This window comes from Schistocerca serialis, chromosome 2 (genome assembly GCF_023864345.2).
Source record: "Schistocerca serialis cubense isolate TAMUIC-IGC-003099 chromosome 2, iqSchSeri2.2, whole genome shotgun sequence".
Lineage (NCBI taxonomy): Eukaryota > Metazoa > Arthropoda > Insecta > Orthoptera > Acrididae > Schistocerca > Schistocerca serialis.
This window is the reverse complement of record NC_064639.1, coordinates 1,086,934,034-1,086,961,391: the sequence shown is the minus strand read 5'-3', so window position 1 is coordinate 1,086,961,391 and position 27,358 is coordinate 1,086,934,034. Positions and strand designations below refer to the sequence as shown.

Here is a 27,358-nt window from a genome sequence, read left to right as displayed (position 1 = left end):
AAATCACTAAGTAAATGCTAATAAATCACAAAAGTGTAGTGAATTCAAAGATGAAGAATACATGGAAACATTTAGCTTTACTGTTATTCTCATTATCACGTAAACAATACAAATATAATCGCAGTGCCGATAGGACGACATAGACACAACTCGGTTATTGGGCAACTAGGGATGGGAGATTAAACCGTTTCGTGTCAGCAATCGACAGATACAACATTTTTTTCCTGGCATGTCGGTGCGACTTATCGGTCACCTCTCTTCGTATGTGGTTTTGACTGGCAGTCAGCAGCTTTCGTCTCCTGTACTCTGCGGTTCTGAGGCGGCGACCTGGATGGCTTAGCTCTGCGCTCATTCTGCCTAATCCTATTCCAGGTAGACAGCCGTTCGGCGGCTGATGCGGTGTTGCTGTTCTCGTGCATGGAGCCTGTTGTCTGTAATGATTATCTCACCCAGAGGCGATGTCAACGTAACATTTGGAAGCTGAGGACATACGAGGAAAACACAGTGCGATGCTTAAAGAATCAACCATCGAATCACAATAAAATCCGTTCAGCGTGGAAGAGAAAATGAATGTTTCACAGAGTGATGATGGACGTGAGACTGAATGCAGGAATCTGAATCAAAGTCTGAAAACTGAGTCGACAATAGGCTGAACATGGCACAGAAATCAAAGTCAGAATGCTATTACGTGAACCAGCAGAGTAATTACTTCTTATCTGGCATCTCTGGGTTCTGTTCTCGCTGATCGACGACTCACTGCCTGTCTTATCTCGCACTGAGTGTCTGATCTGTTCTCTCTCCCATGTCTCCCTCCCCTTCCCCACCCCCCACCCCTGCCCCTACACACCTCTGTTCGATTGCTTCTTCCCGATGCTGCCCCAGCTTACCAGAAGTATTCCTTCTCTCCCAGTGTGTCTTCGCAGGCGCTGAATGTTTCATCGTATCGTCTTTGTCGTTGGTGGATCCATTTGTAATATCGCCCAATGAACTATTGACTCAGCACAACCACATAACCTAGCCTTCATACAAGGTGATCTAATTTCCGACATTTTGAGTCGAAAGTTCCTAGGGAGCGGTTGGTGTGTAACACAGTAAAACTTCCATTGTTCTCAAGTGTTCCTCGTTGTGTCACTTCCCAGCTTTGGCTGTTGACTCGTCAACCGATAGCTTCAGGTGTCTGTCTGCATTCCTAAGTTGTCAAGAATGTTGTGTGTAATAGGAGTGCCTTCATTCATTCAAGAGTCCTAGGCGTTTGCCACTGGGCGGAATCCTTCTGCTTTATTTCTTTAAAAGGGTCAACCCTTCCAGAAAGAAGCTCAAGGCTTCCATTTACAGCCCAACTGGTTGGTCAAACAACTTGCCAACTGCATTTGCTAGCCGTCCGACTCTGTATGGACAGCAGCGAATGTTTGTGGGATCCTACCTGCCTGTTCTGACGGAGTGTGGCATGGCAGACAACAGTCAGAGCAATCAGGTAGCGGTTCACTAAATGGAACCGACGTAAACGACCATCGACCCAACCATGACCCCATAGTCTTCACACAGGCGAACAGATCAAGGTTGACCTACGCGCCGAGCGGCTCAGCAGACTGGTCAGCCTCTTTATGGCAGCCCCACATACTCAGGCCGACCACTCAGCTGATTCGTCCTCTGAGCGGGTCTGCCCTGAACCATTCAACTGTGTGTGGGCAATGGAGTAGCAGTCAGGTCCATGGTCGGGTATGTCAGTTCCACCAGTGAACCGCTACCTGCTTGCTCTGACTGCTGTCTGCCAGACCACATTTTGTGAGTACAGGCTGGTAGGGTCTGCCAAGTATTCACTCTGGAAATCTGTCATCGACTGTACGCATCGTCTGTCCAACTTATGAAAGATCACACTTTTGGGAGTCTTACAAAACCCAACCTTGTGCAGCATCAAGTCATCTTTGATGGCATCCAATAGTGCTACTGTCTTTGGTGGAGGGCAGAAGATGACTAACTTCATATCGACTATACGACTTGACTACGACTTCCCATACATAGCAGGACACCTATGGATTTCAGACTCTCTATTTCATCTCCCTCATTATTTGCCTCTATAGATTAGTGGTCAGCATGTATGGCTACTATATAGTGGGTTTGATTCCCAGTAGGCCCTACTCCCAGGGATTTTTCCTTGGTGGGAGGACTGGAATAGAGTGCACTCAGTATCGTGATGCCAAGTGACGAGCTACTTGATTGATGATTTGCAGCTCCAGGGACAAGAAAACCGACAATGGCCAGGAGGGCGGGTGTCTTCACCCCACACCACTCCACACCGCATCCAACGACGCCATTGGCAGAGGATGAAATGGCGACCGGTCGGCACCGATTGGTCCATCAGAACCAGAACCTTGCTTGCTTGCATGTCCTCATTGCTTAAGTTCACTTTGCACTCAGTAGCGATTACAACAATCAATCAAGCCAGATAGGCCGAGACAATAAACCGCGTATGAAACATTAGGTAGTCGAAATTGACCTAACACCTCTCAGATTAGCAGTTTGTCCAATCCAATCCATTTTAATATGAGCACCTTTCAAGCGCTAACTCATGCCATTAGTGTGCCGCCTAGTTAATTAACAGAGAAAGTTCTCGTTTTTTATAACGGTGGAACCCATTGTTAATTACTCACTACAAGTAAAAATAGTAATGAATCTTTCTTGAGGATTAGTCCAGTGCCATTGCTACCTGACGCCAGCGGTACGATTAACACAATAACGTCGAGCGTCCACTAACAATGCTGTTATTTTGAATAGCCCACTGTACACCAATGCAGCAAACAAAACCGTTTTGCATGACAGTTTCTTCCACCATCAGAGTTCGGAGCGGTTAGTTCCGAGCTCAGTAGCGCAGCATGAGCGTGCGTTAGCAATGCAACTTGGAATATTGTAGTACAAACACTAAAGAAAACGTATTCTCGAATCGTATTAGATGACACATAACGTGATTTACTACAGAATTCTATCGCCTATCGAAGAAGAAATATTATGTTAGGATATAATTAGCCAGAACGAAGATTGAGATTTAGGGAGGAAGAATACCCGGAACTGGAATCTACATAAACAATATGCCTATCTAACAAGGATCTTTAAATATGAAGGGTATACTAGTCATGATAAAAGTGATTAAGCAGTAAATGAGACACACATGTGAGCACTCATCTGGTATGTACCGAAACACTCGCGAAGCACGACAAAGAACGATACAGAGGAATTTTACTGTATAATGGCAATGGTTCCGTTTAATAGACTTGCATATTAGCATAAAACAAACAGCTTGCGTGAACTACGGTGCTTAGTTACCGTTTGACTTTATGCTGAGACAAATGCAACACCGAGTAGTCTAAGAAGATTTAAAATGACGCTGCATGTCATCACTAAAGAAATGATGAAGAAAGTTCCCTATGAATTTTGCGCTGCATGAAACGCGTCACAGTTATTGAGTCTTCAGTGTGAGGTGTCATCATATATGTAGTTCGTCAGTCATTGCAATCAGTGAATGTAAAATTTTGAAATCACCCACCTGTTGCGGCTGCTGCTTCGGTGCCCCTCTCGTTGACCTCTATGAACGCTTTGTGTAAGACTTGGCTTACTGCATAGTCCCCGTCAACAATGCCAGAGAAGTTCGCTTTGGCTGGATTGAACATGGACTCAATCCCGAGCTGAAATTTAAATTTAGTATTCCATGTAAATGAAAACAAAATCTTTGTTTAAGAAATTATTTAAGAAAGCATGAAACTACGAGGTGCATTCAAGTTCTAAGGCCTCCGATTTTCTTTTCTAATTCACTACTCACCCGAAATCGATGAAACTAGCGTTACTTCTCGACGTAATCGCCCTGCAGACATACACATTTTTCACAACGCTGACGCCATGATTCCATGGCAGCGGCGAAGGCTTCTTTAGGTGTCTGCTTTGACCACTTGAAAATCGCTGAGGCAATAGCAGCACGGCTGGTGAATGTGCGGCCACGGAGAGTGTCTTTCATTGTTGGAAAAAGCCAAAAGTCACTAGGAGCCAGGTCAGGTGAGTAGGGAGAATGAGGAATCACTTCAAAGTTGTTATCACGAAGAAACTGTTGCGTAACGTTAGCTCGATGTGCGGGTGCGTTGTCTTGGTGAAACAGCACACGCGCAGCCCTTCCCGGACTTGTTGCAGTGCAGGAAGGAATTTGTTCTTCAAACATTTTCGTAGGATGCACCTGTTGCCGTAGTGCCCTTTGGAACGCAATGGGTAAGGATTACGCCCTCGCTGTCCCAGAACATCATTTTTTCAGTACTGGCGGTTACCCAAAATTTTTTTTGCTGGCGGTGAATCTGTGTGCTTCCATTGAGCTGACTGGAGCTTTGTTTCTGGATTGAAAAATGGCATCCACGTCTAATCCATTGTCACAACCGACGAAAAGAAAGTCCCATTCATGCTGTCGTTGCGCGTCAACATTGCTTGGCAACATGCCACACGGGCAGCCATGTGGTCGTCCGTCAGCATTCGTGGCACCCACCTGGATGACACTTTTCTCATTTTCAGGTCGTCTCGTCATGCAGGATTGTGTACACAGAACCCACAGAAATGCCAACTCTGGGGGCGATCTGTTCAACAGTCTTTCGGCGATCCCCCAAAACAATTCTCTCCACTTTCTCGATCATGTTGTCAGACCAGCTTGTGTGAGCCTGAGGTTGTTTCGGTTTGTTGTCACACAATGTTCTGCCTTCATCAAACTGTCACACCCATGAACGCACTTTCGACACATCCATAACTCCATCACCACATGTCTCCTTCAACTGTCGATGAATTTCAATTGGTTTCACACCACGCAAATTCAGAAAACGAATGATTGCACGCTGTTCAAGTAAGGAAAACGTCGCCATTTTAAGCATTTAAAACAGTTCTCATTCTCGCCGCTGGCAGTAAAATTCCATCTGCCGTACGGTGCTGCCATCTCTGGGACGTGTTGACAATGAACGCGGCCTCATTTTAAAACAATGCGCATGTTTCTATCTCTTTCCAGTCCGGAGAAAAAAAATCGGAGGCCTTAGAACTTGAATGCACCTCGTAGAATTCTCGCTGGGGACACTGATATATCATTTTGTAGCTTCAAAGAAATATGTTCCTGTCTTGCACTTTGTTAAGCAACTAAACATCACATACAATACTATTTATACAGCGTCTGTTAACTAACTTTTAATGACACTAATTAGTCTGAACTACCACCAACGAACTATAATTTTGTTTTCCCACAGCTGATCTACAGATTTTTCCATTAAAAGTATTTCGCTTTCAAAATTACTTGCTGCACACAGAATTTCTGTACTCTGTGTTTTTACTGAAGGCGACAGACAGTCGACTGACAAACACTGATATGAATGCTTCGACATTATAGGGTTCGGACATCGATAAGTGCGTTGCATTAAGTATGTACCGTCATATTGTCATGAAGGGCAAACGGCTGAACGGAATGGTGAGTTGTGTTTGCCACATTGTGTAAAAGTAGAGCGTTGTAGGATTCTCGACCAATTACGACACCTTTTAGGCACTTGCCGACACATATCTGGTAAACTTGGCAAGTACAGGATTGTCCTTCTGCCCAGTTAGCTGCTAATACTTATCATTGGCTCAATGAACACTTCAAAACTGCTGACTTCTATTGCGATTTATGAGGCGTTCTCGGTACCATTGATTAATAGTGGCCGAGCGGAGGGGCCGCGCGGTTTGAGGCGCCATGTCACTGATAGCGCGTCCTTCGGGCATGGGTGTGTGTGTTGTTTTAGCTAAGTTAGTTTAAGTAGTGTGTAAGTTTAGGGACCGATGACATCAGCAGTTTGGTCCCTTAGAAGTTCACACACATTCAGACATCTGATTAATAGTTGTTCTACCGAGATATTGTTTCAGCTTTGTCCACCATTGTAGTTTATCTACGAGGGTTGTCCAGAAAGTAAGTTCCAATCGGTCGCTAAATGGGAACAACAGTGAAAATCAGAAACATTTTGTTTGCAAGAGTTATCTACACTTTCCAGATACTTTTCTACATAGTCACCGCCCCAACTTAGACATTGGTCAGAGCGTTATACCATATTTCCAACACCATCGTCATAGAAAGCAGCGTCTGTGCTTTCAGATTATTCTCTACGCTGGTCCATAGCGCGCAACCTGTGCCCAACTGTTGTCTTCGTATCCAGCGTTTCATGTGAACAGAGGTGATACTCAGGATGAGGCAATTAGGGCTGTGTTGTTTTGTGGGTGATCGAACACTTCCCATCGAAAAGGCTGCAGTAGTGTCTTCACTGCCCCTGCAGAGTGCGGCTGAGAATTGCCATGAAGAAAGAACTGCATGGCAGTCGTGTCAGGTTGGCTGCATTCATTAAGGCGAAGCCTCTCAGCGGGCCCTCCTACTTCGCGGGAGACATTGTTGTTCTAGGCACCCTTACTCGCTCACAGTGCGCTCACTACTAAAAAGAGCGTCTTGATGCGATCTACGGTCTTACTAGAGACACTACTCAACACATCTGTGCAAAGCTTCATCGGATTTTTACAGTGGTGTCCATATCGCGACCGATCGGAACTTACTTTCTGGGCAACTCTCGTATCTTTAGCAACGTAGTTGTGTATATCGAAATAATCAGTACCAAGCTGCATAAAAAAAGTTTTATTTCCTTAACCGATATCAAATAATGCGATAGTTATAATCTTCTGAAAAAGGGCATTAAGTGCCTGAAACCGGTTAAGAATAAAAGATTTCTTTTATTAGGCTATTATTTCGATGTTTATGAATAATATTTCGACGATCGACCCAACCTTCTTCTGATGCTGTGACTTCTGCTGGATGCAACTTTTGCTGGCTGCGTTGCATACCCGTAGTGCAAGCGATATGACGCCATATACATTCAGATGCGAGAAAAACTGCTCTAGCTTTTCCTTGAAATGGCGCGCTGAAAAAATTCTGTGGAAGGGATGGGATAGCGTGAGTGTCAGGCTTGCGGGTTCTCTGCCAGAAGGTGGTAAGGTGTGGGCAGCTGACGGTACATATAAACTGTTAATTTCAGCAATAAGTCATTACGGTTGCTGGATGGCCCTCAGGATCAATTTTTGCCTCTTCATAATATACCGATGGAGAGGGTGACTAGCAGCAGGGGCCGGGCTCTGTGACCGAGCGGTTCTAGGCGCTTCCGTCCGGAACTGAGCTGCTGCTAGGGTCGCAGGTTCGAATCCTGTCTCGGGCATGGATGTGTGTGGTGTCCTTAGGTTAGTTAGGTTCAAGAAGTTCTAAGTCTAGGGGACTGATGACCTCAGATGCTAAGTCCCATAGTGCTCAGAGCCATTTGAACGATTTTTTTGAGCTAGCGGCAGGCACTGGGAGCGCCTGGCGCGCCGCCGTATTGCTGGCTTCACGCTACTTCAACGTGGAGCGGGAGTCGGCCTTCGGCACACGCTGGCTTTAACGAAGCGCAGCTATCGCGCCGGGATCGGTCCAGAGAGACATGACGTCAACGGCCATTCAGCAATCCGCAAGGTAGACCATTTCCGCGGCGGGCAGGCCAGACACTATGGCTCCCGGCTCAGTCACGGTGACCGCGATTGGTGATGGCGCCGGGTGATACAGGTTCTGCGTCATACGACTGCCCAGTTGCATCCGACATTACGGGCTGGCCTACAACCGTTAAATGTGCTTCTTCCCCGCTGACCACTGACGCTTTTCTTTGGCCGGTACGACGATGGAAAGCCGACACCCCTGGGTGATGTAATCAGGGCACTGCGACCGCATCCCTTGTCGTCACTTCCGAGTGGAGCACGTCTTCAACCGTCATGTAGTCCACATGTTGTCGTCCTTGTTTTGCCGTCGTGTTGCCTGATTCGGCTGGTCAACGACCCACTAACGATTCCCTCGTTCTCCTGAACTGCTGACAAAAGTCAAGACTTCTTCAAACCTTTTCAATTCTTTTCGTCAATTTAATCATTTTCTCTCTTCACTTCAACACATTCACTTCTAACTCTATTCGCAACACACTTTGCAGAAAGTATCTACACTATGTGATCAAAAGAATGCGGACAACTGGCTGAAAATGACTTACAAGTTCGTGGCGCCCTCCATCGGTAATGCTGGAATTCAATGTGATGTAGGCCCACCCTTAACCTTGATGACCCACTCTCGCAGGAATACGTTCATTCAGGTGCTGGAAGGTTTCTTGGGGAATGGCATCCAATTCTTCACGGAGTGCTGCACTGAGGAGAGGTATCGATATCGGTCGGTGAAGCCTGGCACGAAGTCGGCGTTCCAAAACATCCCAAAGGTGTTCTACAGGATCCAGGTCAGGACTCTGTGCAGGCCAGTCCATTACAGGGATGTTATTCTCGTGTAACCACTCAGCCACAGGCACTGCATTGTGAACAAGTGCTCGATCGTGTTGAAAGATGCAGTCGCCATCCCCGAATTGCTCTTGAACAGTGGGAAGCAAGAATGTTCTCAAAACATCAATGTAGGCCTGCGCTACCCCCTTCCATGGAAAACAGGCCCACTCCATAACACCACCGGCCCCGAATTTTACTGTTGGCACTTCACACGCTGGTAGATGACGTGCACCGGGCATTCGCTATACACACACCCTGCCATCGGATCGCCACATAGTGTACCGTGATTCGTCACTCCACACGACGTTTTTCCCCTGTTGAATTGTCCAACGATTACGCTCCTTACACCAAGCAATGCGTCGTTTGGCATTTACCGGCGTGATGTGTGGTTTAAGAGCAGCCGTTCGACCATGAAATTCGAGTTTTTTCACCTCCCGCCTTAATTTCATAGTACTTGCAGTGGGTCCTGATGCAGTTTGGAATTACTGTGTGATGGTCTGGATAGATGTCTGCCTATTACGCTTTACGACCCTCTTCAACTGTCGGCAGTCTCTGTCAGTCAACAGACCAGGTCGGCCTGTACGCTTTTGTGCTGTACATGTCCCTTCACGTTTCCACTTCACTATCACATCGGAAACAGTGGACCTTGGGATGTTTAGGAGTGTGGAAACCTCGCGTATAGACGTATGACACAAGTGACACCCAATCACCAGACCACGTTCGAAGTCCGTGAGTTCCATGGAGCGCCAGATTCTGCCCTCTCACGATGTCTAATGACTACTGAGGTCGCTGTTATAGAGTCCCTGGCAGTAGGGGGAAAAACATGTACCCAATATGAAAGACGTATGATTTTGGGGGTGTCCGGATACTTTGAAACATAGTGTACATATAACACTGAATGTATTATATCACTGTGCGACACAGCAGGATTTCATCTTTTTAAGTCATCAGTCTCCTCTCCTGCGCCATCTTTATTCATCTCAGAGTAGCACTTGCACCCTACTCGTCATTTACTTGCCACATATATGCCAATCTCTGTCTTCCCCTACAGTTTTTAGCCTCAAAGGCTCTCAGTAGTGCCATGGAGGTTATTCCCTGATGACTCAGCACATGTTCTTCATCTTGTCCCTTCTTCTTGTCAGTATTTTCCATATGTTGCCTTCTTCATCGATTCTGCACAGAACCTCCCCAATCCTTGTTTTATTAGTACACCTGATTTTCAACATTCTTCTGTAGAGCCACATCTCAAACGCTTCGATTCTCTTTTGTTCTGGTTTCCCCGCCGCCCATGGTTCACTACCATACAAAGCTGAGTTCCAAACGCAATTTCTCAGAAATTTCTCCCTCAAATGAATTCCTATGTTTCATACTAGTAGACTTCTCTTGGTCATGAATGCCATTTTTGCCTGTGTTAGTCACCTTTTTATGTCCTTCTTGCTCCGTCTGTCATAAGTTATTTTGCCTCCAAGGTAGCAAAATTTATTAACTTCGTGACCACCAATTTTGATGTTAAGGTTCTCGCTATTCTCAATTCTGCTACTTCTCATTACTTTTGTCTTTTTCCTGTTTACTCTCAATCCACAGCCTGTATTCATTAGATTGGTGATTCCGTTCCTGTAGTTCTTCTTCACGTTAATTGAGCATAGCAGTGTCATCAGTGAATCTTATCACTAGTACATTTCACCCTGAAGTTTGATCCCACTCTTGATTCTTCCTTTCATTTTCACCATTACTTCTTAGATGTGTTGATTGAACAGTAGGGACAAGTGGCTGCATCCCTGTCCTACACCTTTTTAAGTCCGAGCACTTTGTTTTCTCGTCTTTTAATCTTTGACAGAATTTCGATCTCGAAATATTTTTCAGTGTCGAACGCTTTTTCTGGATCCGTAAACACTATGAGCGTCTTTTGATTTTCGTTCACTCTTGCTTCCACTATCAACAGCAATTGCAGAACAGCCTCTATTGTGCCTTTACCTATCTTGAAGCCAAACTGACCCTTGTCTAACACATCCTGAATTTTCATTTCCACTGTTCTTCAGATCCGTTATCTACCATTGCTGTCTCCAGAATTCATCATCATCATAAATCGTTGTGCTCATTGCTGAGCATTGTGACCCCATGAACCAAGCGTCTCCATCCACGACGGTTGACAGCTTCTCTTAGTGCCTGCTGAAGGGGCAGACCTGAGATCTTCTTGATTTGATCTGTCAGTCTGCTGGCAGCTCTTCCTCTCGGTCTCATGCCATCAATCTTTCGTTGCAAAATTATTTTCTCTAGATTTTCTCCATCTCTCTCACAATATGGCCAAAGAACTGGAGAATTTTTTCGATGAGTCGAAAAGAAAGGTGTCTGGAGATATCTAGTTGTTCAATAATGGACACATTTGTTGTTCTTTGGGTCCATTTTATGCGTAGAATCCTACGCCAGCACCAAAGATCAAACGCATCAATTCGCTTTTTGTCTCTGGCCTTGAGTGTCTGTGATTCGCAACCATGAAAGAAGACAGAAAACACGAGTGTTTCGACTAGCCGGATCTTTGTGCTATTTGTTATTGCTCTGCTCTGCCAGATCTTGGTGCGCTTTTTCGTAGCCACTCGCCCTCGCTTGATCTGTCTTCTTATCTCATCTTCACAACTTCCAGTGCTGCAGTTGGTTGACCCAAAGTAGGTGAAGGAATGCACGACTTCCAGTTCCTTTAATCGACTGGTGAGTTGGATCTGTTCTTCTCGATCAATTAACATGAGTTTGGACATGCTGAGGTTGGTGTCTAATCCATATGCTAGACTACTGTCCTTTATTCTTGATAGTAGCTCAGAAAGTTCTCCGGGATTATGTGGACGATATTTTCTCGAAAGTCTGACGGTAAATCGCGAGGCCTTATAGATTCAACACACCTGCCTGAATAGTCGTTTTGTTGTCTCTTCCCCTAATTATCTTAGAAATTCCGATAAAATTCAATCAATCCCTCCTGCTTATTTGATTTTAAGTCGTCAAAAACTGTTTTAAATTCTGATTCTAATACTGGATCACCTACCTCTTCCCTATCGACTCCTATTTCTTCTTCTGTCACATGATCAGGTGAGTCCTCTCCCACATAGAAGTCTTCAATACACACTTCACACCTATTCGCTCTCTCCTCTTCGTTTAGCCTTGGAATTCCCATTGTACATTTACTGTTACCACCCTTTCTTTTAATTTCTCCGAAGGCTGTTTTGACTCTTCTTCTGTACATAGTGGGTCCTCCCGACCATTATTCCTTTTCAATTTCTTCACATCCTTCCTACAGGCATTTCACCTTGGCTCTCCTGCACTTCCTACTTATTTCAGTCCTAAGTGATTTATATTGATATGTTCTTATAATTCACTGAACATTTTTGTACTTCGTCCTTTGTCGATCAATTGAAGTATATCCTCCCATAACCAAGCTAGCTTCGGAGTTACTTTTGTAGTAATACGTTTGTCTTTCCAATATCTGTGATTGCCCTTTTTAGATATGTCCAGACAACTGGACTGCCTAATTTGATTTTTCTTAAAACGGGATCGACGTCTTTAGCGAACTTCAAACTGCGTCTTATCATTCTTCACTGCTTGAGTGTTCCACTTCCTTCCACAGTGATTCTTTCGTTCTTTTTATTAGTCATCAGTCTTCTTATTTGCTGGATGTATCCCAATTTCTGTCGACCTCTAGTTTTTACCCTCTACAGCTCCTTATAGTACTTCGGAAGTTATTCCCTAATGTCTTAACGGATGTCCTATTACCCTGCCCCTTGTCAGGGTTTTCCATGCATTCCTTTCCCCGTCGATTCTGCTGAAAACACCCTCATTCCTTACGTTATCAGTCTACTGCACGCTTCTCTTCATCATTACCAAATCGTCATCTGAATATGTATTTGCACCTGGGTAAGCGTTACAGTCCAATACTCGATTTCAGAAGCCTTGTCTATGATGTACCGGTAATATGGCCCTAATCTTCGCGTGTATCCGGTATTTTCCAAGTATACCTCCAAATCTGATTCTTGAACAGAGTATTTGCTATTGGTACCTGAAATTTATTGCGGAAGTCAATTAGTCTTTCTGCTGTCTCATTCGTGCAACCAAACCCTTATTCTCCCGCAACCCTTCTTCTACTCCTTCCCCTGCAACGATGTTCAAATCCCCACGATTATTAGATTTTCGTCTCCCTTTAAACAGTAAATTTCCCTTTCAATATCCTCATATACTTTCTCTATCTCTTTATCTTCTGGTTGTGACGTTGGCATGTACACCTGGCCTAACGTTGTCGGCGTTGCTTTGTAGCCGAATCTGATGAGAACAGCCCTATCACTTAACTATTCACAGAAACACACTCTCTGCCCTACCTTCCTATTCATAACGAAAGCTACTCCCATTATACAATGTTCTGCATGCCTCGGGGATGGATGTGTGTGATGTCCTTAGTTTAGTTAGGTTTACGTAGTTCTAAGTTTAGGGGACTGATGACCTCAGATGTTAAGTCCCACAGTGCTTAGAGCCATTTGAATCCCATTTTAAAACACAAAGTTTATTTGTCAGAGTAGGCCAGAGACAAAATGTAGGCCTACGTGTTTCATTGGATACTGTACGCGTCTGTCTGATACATGAAGACCCATACCAAACGGGAGAGCCATATTCTGCAGCAGAACGCCTGTATCACTGCTTATGAAGCGATTGTCGGGGAATGTCAGCCAGTTTGTGAATCAAACTTTTTTGTGTGAAGATTTCCGTTTGTTCTTAAGATGGCTTTTGAATGTAAAAGTCGTGTGAAGTTTCACTCCTAGTTACTTTGGGACATGACAGTGCTAGAATCGGGTTCCTGGTCGTGCTATATGTAGCTAATGAGGAGCTTCCCTGTTGCAAGAATGATGGATGGACTCGTCTCTTAGATGACGACGGTTCCGATTACAGTGTCCTGAAATATTTCTGAGCGTGGTTGTCTAATTTGTCTCCGCTGTTCCAAATCTTTCGCTCTGTACAGCAAAGACTAGCTCCTTTACAGTGTGCAAGTAGGCCCAGCTGCGCCATCTTTTGCGTGACCTGATAGGTCAGTGTTACGCAACGCTCAGTCGGTGCAGAGCCGCCATACGAAGTGGAGACATGTAACCAAGTGCCACTATCCCTCGCCGACATCACAGGGTGGCATGTACGTGCGTTCGAACGGGGCAGAATGATTGGTCACTGGGAGGCAGGTCAATCGTTCTGTGACACTGAGCCTCTTACAGGGCTCGCTGCTTCAATGGTGAGGTGTATGTGTAGACCTTGAGCTTGCCGTATAGCGATGGTCGCATGTGTGTTCGACGCCGCCATGGGGAACGCAGTCGGACAGAGTGTATTATTGAGCGGTATTGCGGATAAATGCCAAGTGTGGTGGTTTGGGGCGCCGTTGCCTATAACATGCGATCTGAACAGGTACCGCTACAATAGCGAGATTTCCCAGACCTTGAAACTTCCCCTCTTGCAGGCCATTACACATCGAATATTTCAGCAGCATGACGCCCGGCCTGATCTGGAGAGGAATGTGCAAGCTTTCTTCGAAGAACGACGGATGTCATTGCTTCCCTGGCCTGCCCGACCGACTGATACGTCACCCATGCACGTGTCAGCGATATGGTCAGTCAGCATCTTCTTCGTTCAAGTGCTCCTGCAGGCAGAGTTGATGCTTTGTGGAGTCTCTACAAACCGCGTGGCAGGATATTCCCCAGTAGCATAATCATGAGCTTTATGATTCCTAGCCACGACGTTTAGCGGCTATGATTGCAGCACGTGATGGAGCTACTCCGTACTGAATTTCCAGTCACAGTGCACGTACAGGCCTGTAATACTTACGCTTATCATTTGGGTAGTTTCATGTCCCTAATCGATGGAATATACTTCGTTGCGATCACATCTTTCAGTCTGGATGTTTCACTTTTTACAAACAGTAGTGGTTTTGGAGTCGGTGACCTGTTGTATCTCCCTGAGGCAGGCCATTTTCCTGTGTTGTACAGCAACTACACCATAAATCAACAAAAAAGAACATACTATTAATTCAGCGTGATGGGAAACCTCGAGCACGTTATGCAGTGCTACTATGGGGCTACCTTACGGCATTGATCCGGGCTACATGACTTTCATACCGTCGTTCGAAAAGGGGGCCTAAGTGACAAATAAATCTTGTGGAGATTTGCCTACTGTCTGGGTATTCACATCTCTCACCGTTGCCTTAAGAAAAGGGAGCGTGTAGTTTTGTTCCATTCTTCTCGGGTTGCCAACGACGCTGTAACTTGTAATTGGGGTTATCAGCTGGGGTTGACCACTGCCAGCCATATCTTCAATGTTCTGTTGAAAGTTCGAATAATGTCGCTTTGGAGTACTTAGATTTCTTGCCGCGTTGACTTTTTTTTTTTTTTTTTTTTTTGCCTTCAAGTGAAAGTACAGCCACAGACTAGGCTTGAAATGAGCATTTGATGCCTGGCGACAAACTAAACACCGTGCACAAGTCACATTGTTCCGTTCAGCAATTTAAATGCAGTCTATTTGTACAAAGTCATTCCCTGTGGTCGAAAGCGCATTGAGAAAAAGGTATCTGATCTTTAAGAAAATCACAAATCATCCAAAACTCGTGCAGAACTTTTTCAGGCAGATTGTGTGTGGTAAAGGAATAGCTGACAATAAATATTATTTTTCAGGCTTGCCTCAGTAATTATAAAGTTTGAAAATGTTAAACTCACAGTTATCAGAGTGTCTTTTAAAGACTTGGAGTATTCCATTTTGAATCTCGGCAAATATACAATCACTTTGCTTTTGGTCATTCCCTTCACAACTTTCACGGGGTTAAATTTGTCAAGATTTCTCTCGAGGTCCTGCAAACCATTCACTTCTTTTGGCAGGAGTATCATCATATTCAGTCTCCAATCCTGCAAAAGGAGAAAGAAATCTGATTAGTTTATCATAAAATATCTTTGCACTGTATTTTTTACTTGAAACATATTTGTATTTGAAACACGGTGAAAAGGTAATTTTGAATTTAAAATTAAAAAAAAAACTAGTCTATTCAGAGCTATAAGAATATCCGTGCAGTGCTCTACAACTTACAGTTCTACTGTACGAATGTAATTAGAACTTACCCTATAATCTCATTAAAATCGTTCTGGGTCCACTTCCTCCTCATCTTATTAAATATTACAAAAATGCTAATGCACTAAAATAAGGGACATTTCGACAGCGTTACAGGGGGCTTGCTCAGGAACCGGAGAAAAACCGCTGCAACACTGGTGAAACGTCGCTTATTTTAGCATTTTAGATTCTCTATGTACTTTTACTCTGTAACGTTTCTGTCCCTTGAAATATTTAAGTACGTCTCATTCCTAAAATTGTATTAAGAAATAAATATTTGTAAAATTTTGGATCAAATTACCTTGTAAGGAAGCATAAGTGCCTGCGAATTTAATTCAGTTACATCGGCATACAAGAAACGGTCCTCGACGTACATCATATCAACGTCTTCCGTCGCTCCTGACGGTAAATGGAAGGGTGTAGGCTTTGTTTCGTCCTCGTAAAATATCTTAAGCCATTCACCCTTAAAGTAAATAGCGTTGACAAGCACCATGAGAGTGCTAGCATCCAAAGCGCCTGTGAAAGTGGATCAGCAGATGTAGACAAGGAATAAAGCCTTTTTCTATTACTTTCATTATCTTTATATAGGATTACAATAGAACCTCCGTGGATAATTTTACAAAATATAACGCATAAGAAATGATTGTTCCATTGTTTCGTCCTTTCTCTACTGCATGACACTTCCACTCGAGATTCTAACTGTGTGCACTTCAATGGTTATCTGTCCGATGTAAATGTTTCAGAGAGTACATATAAATCTCTCAGCTGGATACTGTGAAATACAGCGCACATAACGTGTCCCATACTGCAAGAACAGTAAGGCTGTCATCTCATGTACACCCAGTTTCGCTATATTTTGCATTGCCGTCGTTTTGGGAACAGAATTCATCCCATCTTCTTGTGCGCAATAGGGCAAACGATTAGCCCTAGTATGAAATTTTGAGAAGTGAGATACATTTAGTAGGAGCGAATGTGACGTTCACATTTACTGTTCTAATATATTATAACCCAATGAATGAAACACCATAGCCCAGTACAGGAAAATACTGGAGGCTGATATAACTTAGGTTTCCATGATAATCTGCGAAGCGAAGTATCACAGGAGCTTTAAATTCGCCGGCATTACGACTGATTCGCCATTGAAACTTCCTGACTCATTAAAATTGTGTGCCGTATCGGGACTGGAACCTGGAACCTTTGCCTTTGTCGGGCAAATGCTCTCCTGCTTCAGCACGACTCACTACCCTCCTCACAGCTTTACTCCCGCCAACACCCCATCTCCTACCTTCCAAGTGCTCATTCGGTAGAGCAACTGCCCGCGGATCGCTAAAGTCTCCGTTTCCAGTCCCAGCCGGTCACATTGTTTTAATCTGCCAGGAAGTTTCAAATCAGTGCACAATCCTCTACAGGGCGAGAATTCATTCTGGAATTACTCGTAATTATTACTACATAAACTTAGAAGGCTTCGACTGTATTTTCAGTTAATAGGACTTTGGTAGCCCAGCCCTTGTCTCTGCGTCCTGAGAGAGATATCTTTCAGACTCTGCTGAAGATGTCCATAAAGAGCAGCGATGATGGCGCCCGCCGGGGCCAAATTTAAACTTTTAAATCTGATTTCACGGAACAGACGTACTGTGAGAGATATACCTTTCAGACTCTGCCGAAGATGTTCACGAAGAGTAGCGATGATGGGGCTCGACGGAGCCAAATTTAAACTTTTATATCTGATCTCACGGAACAGACGTACGTTGTTGGATCACATGTATTCCGTGTATACATCCAAATATCAGATTTACAATGAAAGTTACATAGATGGTGCTATGTATGTAAGTGTTACGCCATCAAGCACCAGTATCACATTTATCAAAATTTGTGGAGCTGTTCATTACATAACCGATGTCAGATGATTAAACTACCATTCCATTAGGAACTAGTGTCCATCACCATCGTCTGTATGGCGTGTGACCCTAGCGAGCCCGAATGTATTATTGTATTTGTTATGTTATGAAGTATCACATTTATCAAAATTTGTGGAGCTGTTCATTACATAAACGGTGTTAGACGATTAAACAATAATTCCATTCGAGAATGAGATTTTCACTCTGCAGCGGAGTGTGCGCTGATATGAAACTTCCTGGCAGATTAAAACTGTGTGCCCGACCGAGACTCGAACTCGGGACCTTTGCCTTTCGCGGGCAAGTGCTCTACCATCTGAGCTACCGAAGCACGACTCACGCCCCGTACTCACAGCCATGTCACCGCGTTATCCTTTCTTTCAGGAGTGCTAGTTCTGCAAGGTTTGCAGAAGAGCTTCTGTAAAGTTTGGAAGGTAGCCGGCACGGTAGCTCAGCGTGTTCGGTCAAAGGGTTAGCTGCCCTCTGTAATAAAAAAACTGAGTTAATCGATCAACAACGAACTTAAACGGATGTCTTACGACGTCCGCCCCGAGCAGATGCAACGAACAAACACGAACAAAATGAGATTTAAAAGAAAAAAAAAAAGATGGTAGAGCACTTGCCCGCGAAAGGCAAACGTCACGAGTTCGAGTCTCGGTCGGGCACACAGTTTTAATCTGCCAGGAAGTTTTAATAATTCCATGAGCAACTAGTGTCCATCACGATCGTCTGTATGGGGTGTGACCCTAGCGAGCGCGAATATATTATTGTATTCATTATGTTATGAAGGCGTACAGCCTCCGAATGTCATCTTGAGGAAGTTCTTACTAAGCCTGAAGCACATTCATGGCAACCAGAGGTTGGTGAGAAATTATACATCCCCCACTGCGTCGCGGTCACGGTCCATGTGTGACAAGTCAGTGAACCATAGCAGTCAACGACCCACACAATCGTAAAGACGTTTACGATATCAACTGCAGTACCGTGGATCGTATCATAATCTCATGCTGGAATGTGGTATTTTTTTATCCTGGTCGTGAAGCGTGTTACAATAGTGTTTACCATTCTTTCCAGACACTGGTGAGCATTCAGCCTTCCCTCAGCGATTACCAAATCAGTCCCCTTGTCATACCCAGTAGCTCTCCACACCACTATTCCAGGAGCTGAAGACGATTTTACCGCCACAACGTGAAGCGAATTTGGTCACTGAAAACTACAGAGCGTCGCGTTTGCCTCTGCTCTACGCATTCCATGTCTGTGGTATGGCGCCAGCGGAAAACAACGCTTGGCAACGCGACACCTTTAGTACTCTATGCTCGACATTTCAGCTGTTTTCAGCCTTCTTTTTGTCACCAGTCTCTAATTTTCTCATTGTGCAGTCCTTCTGGAAGGATTCGTGCCTATTCTTCTTGTCACGGTGTTGTCTGTAGTCCGTTTCATCCCGTTTTGCAGTCATCTACAGCCGTCTGTGTGATGAGTCCGTATGAACTTCCCATGAGCCTTGTCATTCCCAAAGGTGATGATAAGATGAAGCGCACATCATCCGAGCATTCTGTTTTCTGGTCTCCACCTCAAAATTTCCGGTCACGTCGGACACGGCCAATAGCCATCTTGTACCTACACCATTCTTCAACTGTACATGCGACTTTTTCTATACAGGAAACATTGAAAACAATCTCGCATGAGGATAAAATTTTAATCAAAAATGGTTCATATGGGTCTGAGCACTATGGGACTTAACTTCTGAGGTGATCAGTCCCCTAGAACTTAGAACTACTTAAACCTAACTAACCTAAGGACATCACACACATCCATGCCCGAGGCAGGATAAAATTTTAATCGGCATGTTCCACAGGCATGACAATACTGCAGAGTCGTTAAATAAATGCTTTCCGATATCCTTACACAGAGGAATTCGTTCGTGAGCAGCTTGATATAAAGAGTTCAGGCAATTTCAGAACCCAGTAATTTGCAATCCGAATTAAAGAAGAAACTGTTATAAACAGCAACAAGATGGATGGCCCAGAAATATCTGACAAGCCGAAAAAGTCCAACGGCAAATCCATTCTAACAAGCCGATAAAGTTCAACGGCAAATCCTTTCTGTGGACAGTCTCTTGCAAAATACACTCCTGGAAATGGAAAAAAGAACACATTGACACCGGTGTGTCAGACCCATCATACTTGCTCCGGACACTGCGAGAGGGCTGTACAAGCAATGATCACCTGCACGGCACAGCGGACACACCAGGAACCGCGGTGTTGGCCGTCGAATGGCGCTAGCTGCGCAGCATTTGTGCACCGCCGCCGTGGCATACGGAGCTCCATCGCAGTCTTTAACACTGGTAGCATGCCGCGACAGCGTGGACGTGAACTGTATGTGCAGTTGACGGACTTTGAGCGAGGGCGTATAGTGGGCATGCGGGAGGCCGGGTGGACGTACCGCCGAATTGCTCAACACGTGGGGCGTGAGGTCTCCACAGTACATCGATGTTGTCGCCAGTGGTCGGCGGAAGGTGCACGTGCCCGTCGACCTGGGACCGGACCGCAGCGACGCACGGATGCACGCCAAGACCGTAGGATCCTACGCAGTGCCATAGGGAACCGCACCGCCACTTCCCAGCAAATTAGGGACACTGTTGCTCCTGGGGTATCGGCGAGGACCATTCGCAACCGTCTCCATGAAGCTGGGCTACGGTCCCGCACACCGTTAGGCCGTCTTCCGCTCACGCCCCAACATCGTGCAGCCCGCCTCCAGTGGTGTCGCGACAGGCGTGAATGGAGGGACGAATGGAGACGTGTCGTCTTCAGCGATGAGAGTCGCTTCTGCCTTGGTGCCAATGATGGTCGTATGCGTGTTTGGCGCCGTGCAGGTGAGCGCCACAATCAGGACTGCATACGACCGAGGCACACAGGGCCAACACCCGGCATCATGGTGTGGGGAGCGATCTCCTACACTGGCCGTACACCACTGGTGATCGTCGAGGGGACACTGAATAGTGCACGGTACATCCAAAGCGTCATCGAACCCATCGTTCTACCATTCCTAGACCGGCAAGGGAACTTGCTGTTCCAACAGGACAATGCACGTCCGCATGTATCCCGTGCCACCCAACGTGCTCTAGAAGGTGTAAGTCAACTACCCTGGCCAGCAAGATCTCCGCATCTGTCCCCCATGAGCTGCACGTCCAGCACGAACGCTGGTCCAACTGAGGCGCCAGGTGGAAATGGCATGGGAAGCCGTTCTACGATCGTCTGCATGGGAGAATAGCAGCCTGCATTGCTGCGAAAGGTGGGTATACACTGTACTAGTGCCTACATTGTGCTTGCTCTGTTGCCTGTGTCTATGTGCCTGTGGTTCTGTCAGTGTGATCATGTGATGTATCTGACCCCAGGAATGTGTCAATAAAGTTTCCCCTTCCTGGGACAATGAATTCACGGTGTTCTTATTTCAATTTCCAGGAGTGTAGGTTGCATACCAGATAAATGTCATATCCAACCAGTGTTCTGTCCACGGCAGAAAATTAACAGGAATGACACGTTCAGTAATGTATTGTGTTAATGTGACAGTATCCGATGTATAAAACGTCATTTACGAATATGGCTGAAATTACGTAGGGCAGCCGATCTGCAGCGTGTCCGAACCTTAGTGCCATTGCCTCATTACTATATCTAATAGATTCGTATTTAAAGAAACTTTTAATATGTAATATGCCGCATGAGTACAATACGATTTGTCCTATGTATTTCGTACCCTCGTGAAGAGAACCATTTTAGCCGGCAAAACGAACACTGTTCATACACTTAGTTCGTGACCATTTTTCAGTGTCCAACACGACGGGGTAGGCAGAGTGAGCAAGGTCCAAGTTACCGAGTTTAGCACATTGAAGGCTTTCCTGAAGTTGCCTGACGGAAGGAGGACACAAGTTGAGAGATGTGTAGTTTCTACCACAGGTGAGCTTCTGCGAAGGAAGAGGCTACCGTATCTGCCAAAATAGTGATACATCTTTCTCTATAGTACTGTATGATCGTCGTGGAAAGCGGAATATTTCTTGGGCTGAAGAGGTCGCCTCCATCAAGAGCAAATGCTGGAAACACTATTACTTTAAAAAAAAAAAAAAGTGCAGGGTAGTAAGGAATGTTCTGCCCTGATGGGCACGGCACCATTCATTCCTGTGGTGCAGGGTCGAGTGATCAGTGGGCTGCATAGAGGGTGTGCTTGTTCCTTTGTTGCCCGAGATAGAAGAACGCGCGATGCGGCCACGAAGTGGAGGACCATTGTTAGACTCAACGGCAACTGCGAAGCCGACATGATCGCGGTTGCATCAGGGCGAGGGCACCGTTTTTACCTGACAATTGACTTGAAAGTGTTGGCGAACGTGGTGGGAGTCAACCATGCCCGTTCTGTGCAATCTGTGCCAGGTGTTGTCATTAGTTGCAGGGTAGCTACTAGCAAGCCTCCTGCCGTAGGATTTTTGAGGCAGTTCTGTAACTAGAACTATTACTCTTGTGTACAAAGGGCAAGTTTGTTACGAGCATTCTGAGGGTTATAAGCTACAATACTGTAATATCAACATATATTTTAAGTGAAACTTCTTGGTAGATTGAACTGTGTGCTGAGCCGAGACGTGAACTGAGGACCTCTGCATTTCGCGGGCAGGGGTCTACCAATCCAGCTACCCAAACACGACGCACGACCCGTCCTTACAGCTTTACTTCCGCCAGTGCTCACCTCCTACCGTCCAAACTTCACAGAAGTTCTCCTGCATAACTTTCAGGATTAGCACTCATGGAAGAAAGGATATTCCAGAGACATGGCTGAGCCCCAGCCTGGGGGATGTTTCCAGAATAAATTATTCACTCTGCTCCGGAGTATGCGCTGACGTAAAACTTCATGAAGTTTGGATGGTAGAAGATGGAGGTGGCGAAACTGCATCTTTGAGGAGAGGTCGGGTGTCGTACTTGGGTAGTTATGTTGGTAGAGCACATGTATGCAAAAGGCCACGTCCCGAGTTCGAGCCCCGGTCTGACACAGTTTTAAGTTGCCAGAAAGCTTCACACCAGCGCACACTACTCTACAGAGTGAGACATTTATTCTGGCTATTTTTAGTTGTCGGTGGCACCTGGTATTTATTTTATGTTTCAGCTACATTGTGATTAGTTAATAGTATGAAACACAGTGCACGTCCCCTACCACTCCATAATAGAAGTTAGTATCAAAGTTGCGTGAGAGGCTATATAAGCACCCACTCAGACAGGACAGCTGGTGTGGCCGATCGGTTCTAGGCGCTTAAGTCTGGAACCGCGCGACCGCTACGGTCGCAGGTTCGAATCCTGCCTCGGGCATGGATGTGTGTGTTGTCCTTAGGTTAGCTAGGTTTAAGTAGTTCTAAGTTCTAGGGGACTGATGACCTCAGATGTTAAGTCCCATAGTGCTCAGAGCCATTTGAACCATTTAAAATGAACCACTCAGGCAGAGGGGAGTACGGAAGTGATGGCTGATAAAATCAATCACACTGTCACATTTGCACTAATAGGTGTCCCAGGCATTTCACTTTATGCGGGGTGAGAGAAATTGTGCAGATGCTAATTTGGTTCAGAAGACGTTTCGTAATTCTGACGAAGGGCTTGGTAGATGCCATAAGAATTATGTCACCAGCGAACACAATAAGAGAAGCTGCCTCTGTTAAAGTGCAAAGTTCTGCCAGAGGTTTTCAGTGAGTTATGGCAGTTGGGAGCGATAACTTCAGATGACACTGGACTCTTTGATTCTGATAAGCAGTTACACTGACGACCACATATTAAAGTCGTGCATTTTTTTATCTTGCGCTGAATGATAACAAACATCACGCATAGCTTTTGTCTGTGTTTCAATCGTCAATATCATCTCAAACATCAAATGGAGGTGTCAGCCTTCGAACCTAGACAAATTAATGACTACACGGCAATTATATTTACGAGATTAGATGATTTGAGGGACTACTACATGGGGTTCCAATCTATGGCTAAATATTGAAACATAGGTAGATCTCGCCGTGAGAAGATGAAAGTTTGACCATTTTTATGGGGTAGGGGAGAGTGAATCTGCAGCACAGTACAGGTCGCAATAGTTTGGGATGGGATTTGAATCTCTTTCTCACCTGGAGTTTGATACTGCACATTTGAATAGTGACTTATTTAGCATAACAACAGGTCTAGCTCAATCCCAATATTTACGTTACACTCATTACAGAACTGAATTCAAAAGCTTTAGCTATTGCAGGAAAGCAAGTGACTGCGTAGGAGTCACTATACGGCTGCGAGAAAAAATATAGTAATAGAACTAAAAACATCTGATAATGAATGACTTTTTCCTCTTTTTTGCTATTAGGTGAGAGATATTGTTACATCTTTACTATATGCACTTAAACAGGCGAGTAGCAAAAAGTAAAAGAATTTGTAAAAGCACCCTTTAAAAATCTCTGTTACCTTTCCCAATCATATCTTTTATCTTTCCATGAGTTTTGCTTTCAATCCAATCATTAATTGTTTTCCTGGACTGTTCTGATTCAGCAAAGTTTATCTGCTCAACTCCAGCAAGAAACCTGTCAGCAGTTTGCCTGAATTCCTTCTTGATTTCGGAACCATTCCGTAGATATATTTTGTTGGCTATGTCAAGTAACACGTTTTGAGATCCCTGGAACAAAAATTTGCAGTTTATTATTACAAAAATAAGTTACTTAACATTAATGTGTAAAACTTATTAAGGCGTTCTAATTACTGTATGCATACTACGACTACTACTGTAATAGCGATAAGAACCTTCATCTCTGTATATGTTATCAACAGTTACTGATGACAGCAGTAACATTCTTTGTGGTTATAAGTACTGTAGAGAAAACAATAAATTTCTCACTGCGTCTTTCATTCCCTGCACAGGGTTTATTTTTTGTTACTTATTTGTTCTTTCTACTATCAGTCACTTTTTTGTTTTGTTTCGTTTAACACACTCTGTCAATTGTATATGGTGTTGACATGCATGTAGAAAAAATTGTGCAGTGAATTACGTCGAAAAACAGTGCCAAAATAAACACTGATATAGTGTAACATGTCACGACAGCCCCGCCAGTGTACCAATGATGAAAACGAATCTTTAGGGCGCCAGAATCGTAGTGGTGTCAGTCGTAATAAACAAGAGAGACAGCTCCACACCAGCAGAATACAACACTGAATGTCAATTTGTGGCCATCTATTGCTCCCTGCCCTCCTCCAAATACATCAACAGCCACACCAGCAGCGTAAAGGAAACGAAGACCTGCCGGCCGGTGTGGCCGAGCGGCTCTAGGCGCTACAGTCTGCAACCGCGCGACCGCTACGGTCGCAGGTTCGAATCCTGCCTCGGAGGCGGCCGCGGTGGTCAAGCGGTTCTAGGCGTGCAGTCCGGAACCGCGCGACTGCTACGGTCGCAGGTTCGAATCCTGCCTCGGGCATGGATGTGTGTGCTGTCCTTAGGTTAGTTAGGTTTAAGTAGTTCTAAGTTCTAGGGGACTGATGGCCACAGATGTTAAGTCCCATAGTGCTCAGAGCCATTTGAACCATTTTGAACCTGCCTCGGGCATTGATGTGTGTGAGCCTTAGGTTAGTTAGGTTTAAGTAGTTCTAAGTCTTAGGGTACTGATTACCTCAGATGTTAAGTCCCATAGTGCTCAGAGGCATTTGAACCATTTGAACAAAGACCTATGTTGATTTAGCTTAAGACATTTCATTTTTTAGTAACAAGTTTCTGTATGTTTAAACGCCTGAAGATCAGCAGAAAACGCTCAAATCGCGTTGGAGTATGCTAAATTAAACATAAAACGAAACCTATGACAGCAGAAAAAAAGTAATTATTTTACTCAGTCAAGGGTCCCAAACGTAGCCAGTATGGCCACAAGTAACTATATTTTGCTGCCAGACCAAACTGTCGATGATCCAGCCCGTTGGTCAATTCCAGTAGACTAAATAAAATACCTGCGAGACCATTATGAAACATGCTCTACGTGAGGGAGCAAAGTGGACTGTTATTGAGATCTGGCTCATCAAAGAGCATGGTTCTTTTCATCCTATTACCAGGCTATTGCACAAGAGTGCAAAAGAAAATCGAGGAGTTGCCAGATGTCTGTCAATCTGATTTTCAGGAAGGTGAAAGAGAGGCAGTTTTAACGTTGCACTTGATAATGGAAGCATGACTTAAAAAACCACAGAATCTGTCATAAGATTATCGACCTAGTAGAAGCGTCGGACATCGTAAATTGGCAAGAGGTGTTTAAAATTCTAAGGAAAATTAGAATAAGCTGTATGGAAAGACGTGTAAATACATAGGTATAAGAATGAAGAAGGAGCAATAAGAATGGAAGACAAACAACGAGGCGCCCGGTTTAAACAGGGCGTAAGAAACGAATGTAGTTTTACTCCCCTGTTGTTTAATCTGTACATCGAAGAAACAATGACGGAAAGAAAAGATGATTTCAGAAGTGAGATCAAAATTTTGGTTGGAACAATATAGAGTGCAAGTTTCGCTGAAAACGTTGAAGGACATACTGTATTGAATGAAGAGTCTGCTGACCACAGTACATTGATTGAGATTAAAGCGAAGAAAGAAGAAAGTAATGAGCAGAAATGAGATTATTGAACATGACACCAAAATTGGGAACCTTGATATAGGAGAATTGAAGGACACCTGCTACCTTGGAAGCAAAAAAATTACACATGGTGGACGAGGCAGGAAGGATGTACACTGAAGCGCCAAAGAAACTGGTACAGGCATGCGTATTCAAATACAGAGATATGTAAACAGACAGAATACGGCGCTGCGATCGGGAACGCCTATATAAGACAACAAGTGTCTAGTGCAGTTGTTATATCGGTTACTGCTCCCACAATGGCAGATTATCAAGATTTAAGTGAGTTTTAAGGTGGTGTTATAGTGGTGCACGAGCGATGGGACACAGCATCTCCGAGGTATCGATGAAGTGGGGATTTTTCTGTGCGACTATTTCACGAGTATACCGTCAATATCAGGAAACTGTTAAAACATCAAATTTCCGATATCGCTGCGGCCGGAAAAAGACCCTGCAAAAACGGGACCAACTAGGACTGAAGAGAATCGTTCAATGCGACAGAAGTGCAACCATTCCACAAATTGCTGCACATTTAAATGCTGGCCATCAACAAGCTTATTCATGTACCATTGATGACTGCACAACGCAAAGCTTTATGCCTTGATTGGGCCCGTCAACACCGACATTGGACTGTTGATGACTGGAAACATGTTGCCTGGTCGGACGAGTCTCGTTTCAAACTGTATCGAGCGGATGGACGTGGACGCTGCATGTTAGTAGGGGACTGTTGAAGCTGGTGGACGCTGTGTAATGGTGTGGGGTATGTACAGTTGGAGTGAGATGGGACCCCTGATACGACTCTGACGGGTGACACGTGTGTAAGCCTCCTGTCTCATCACCTGCATCCATTCATGTCCATTGTACATTCGGACGGACTTGGGCAATTCCAGCAGGACAATGCGTCACTCCAAACGTTCAGAGTTGCTATAGAGTGGCTCCAGGAACACTCTTCTGAGTCTAAACACTTTCGATGGCACCCAAACTCTCCAGACAAGAACGTTATTGAGCATATCTGGGATGGCTTGCAACGTGCTGTTCAAAAGAGATCTCCACCCACTCGCACTCTTACGGATTTATGGACAGTCCTGCAGGATTCATGGTGTCAGTTCCCTCCAGCACTACTTCGAGTCCATACTACGGCATGTTGCGGCACTTCTGCGTGCTCGCGGGGGCCCTACACGATATTAGGCAGGTGTACCAGTTTCTTTCGCTCTTCAGTGTAAAAACCAGACTAGCACAGGCAAAGAGGCTACTCTGCTAATATCAAAAAATGGCCCAAATTTTAGGAGGAAACGTCTGAGGAGATACGTTTGGACAAACATTGTATGAAGGACTGCGGAAAACCGGAAGAAAG

At 44.8% G+C, this 27,358-nt stretch overlaps 1 protein-coding gene across 1 annotated transcript in view; it reads right to left on the bottom strand.

Moving 5' to 3' along the window:
• The window catches only part of LOC126458531 (serpin B6-like), a 95,044-nt gene that overhangs the window by 12,351 nt on the left and 55,335 nt on the right, over positions 1-27,358 (bottom strand). The window contains exons 4-7 of the mRNA XM_050095638.1: positions 23,834-24,041; positions 15,773-15,987; positions 15,087-15,272; positions 3,542-3,680 (exon numbers count right to left, since the gene is read on the bottom strand). Of these exons, the coding sequence (XP_049951595.1) occupies positions 3,542-3,680; positions 15,087-15,272; positions 15,773-15,987; positions 23,834-24,041 (748 nt within the window). The remainder of the gene's footprint in view (positions 1-3,541; positions 3,681-15,086; positions 15,273-15,772; positions 15,988-23,833; positions 24,042-27,358) is intronic.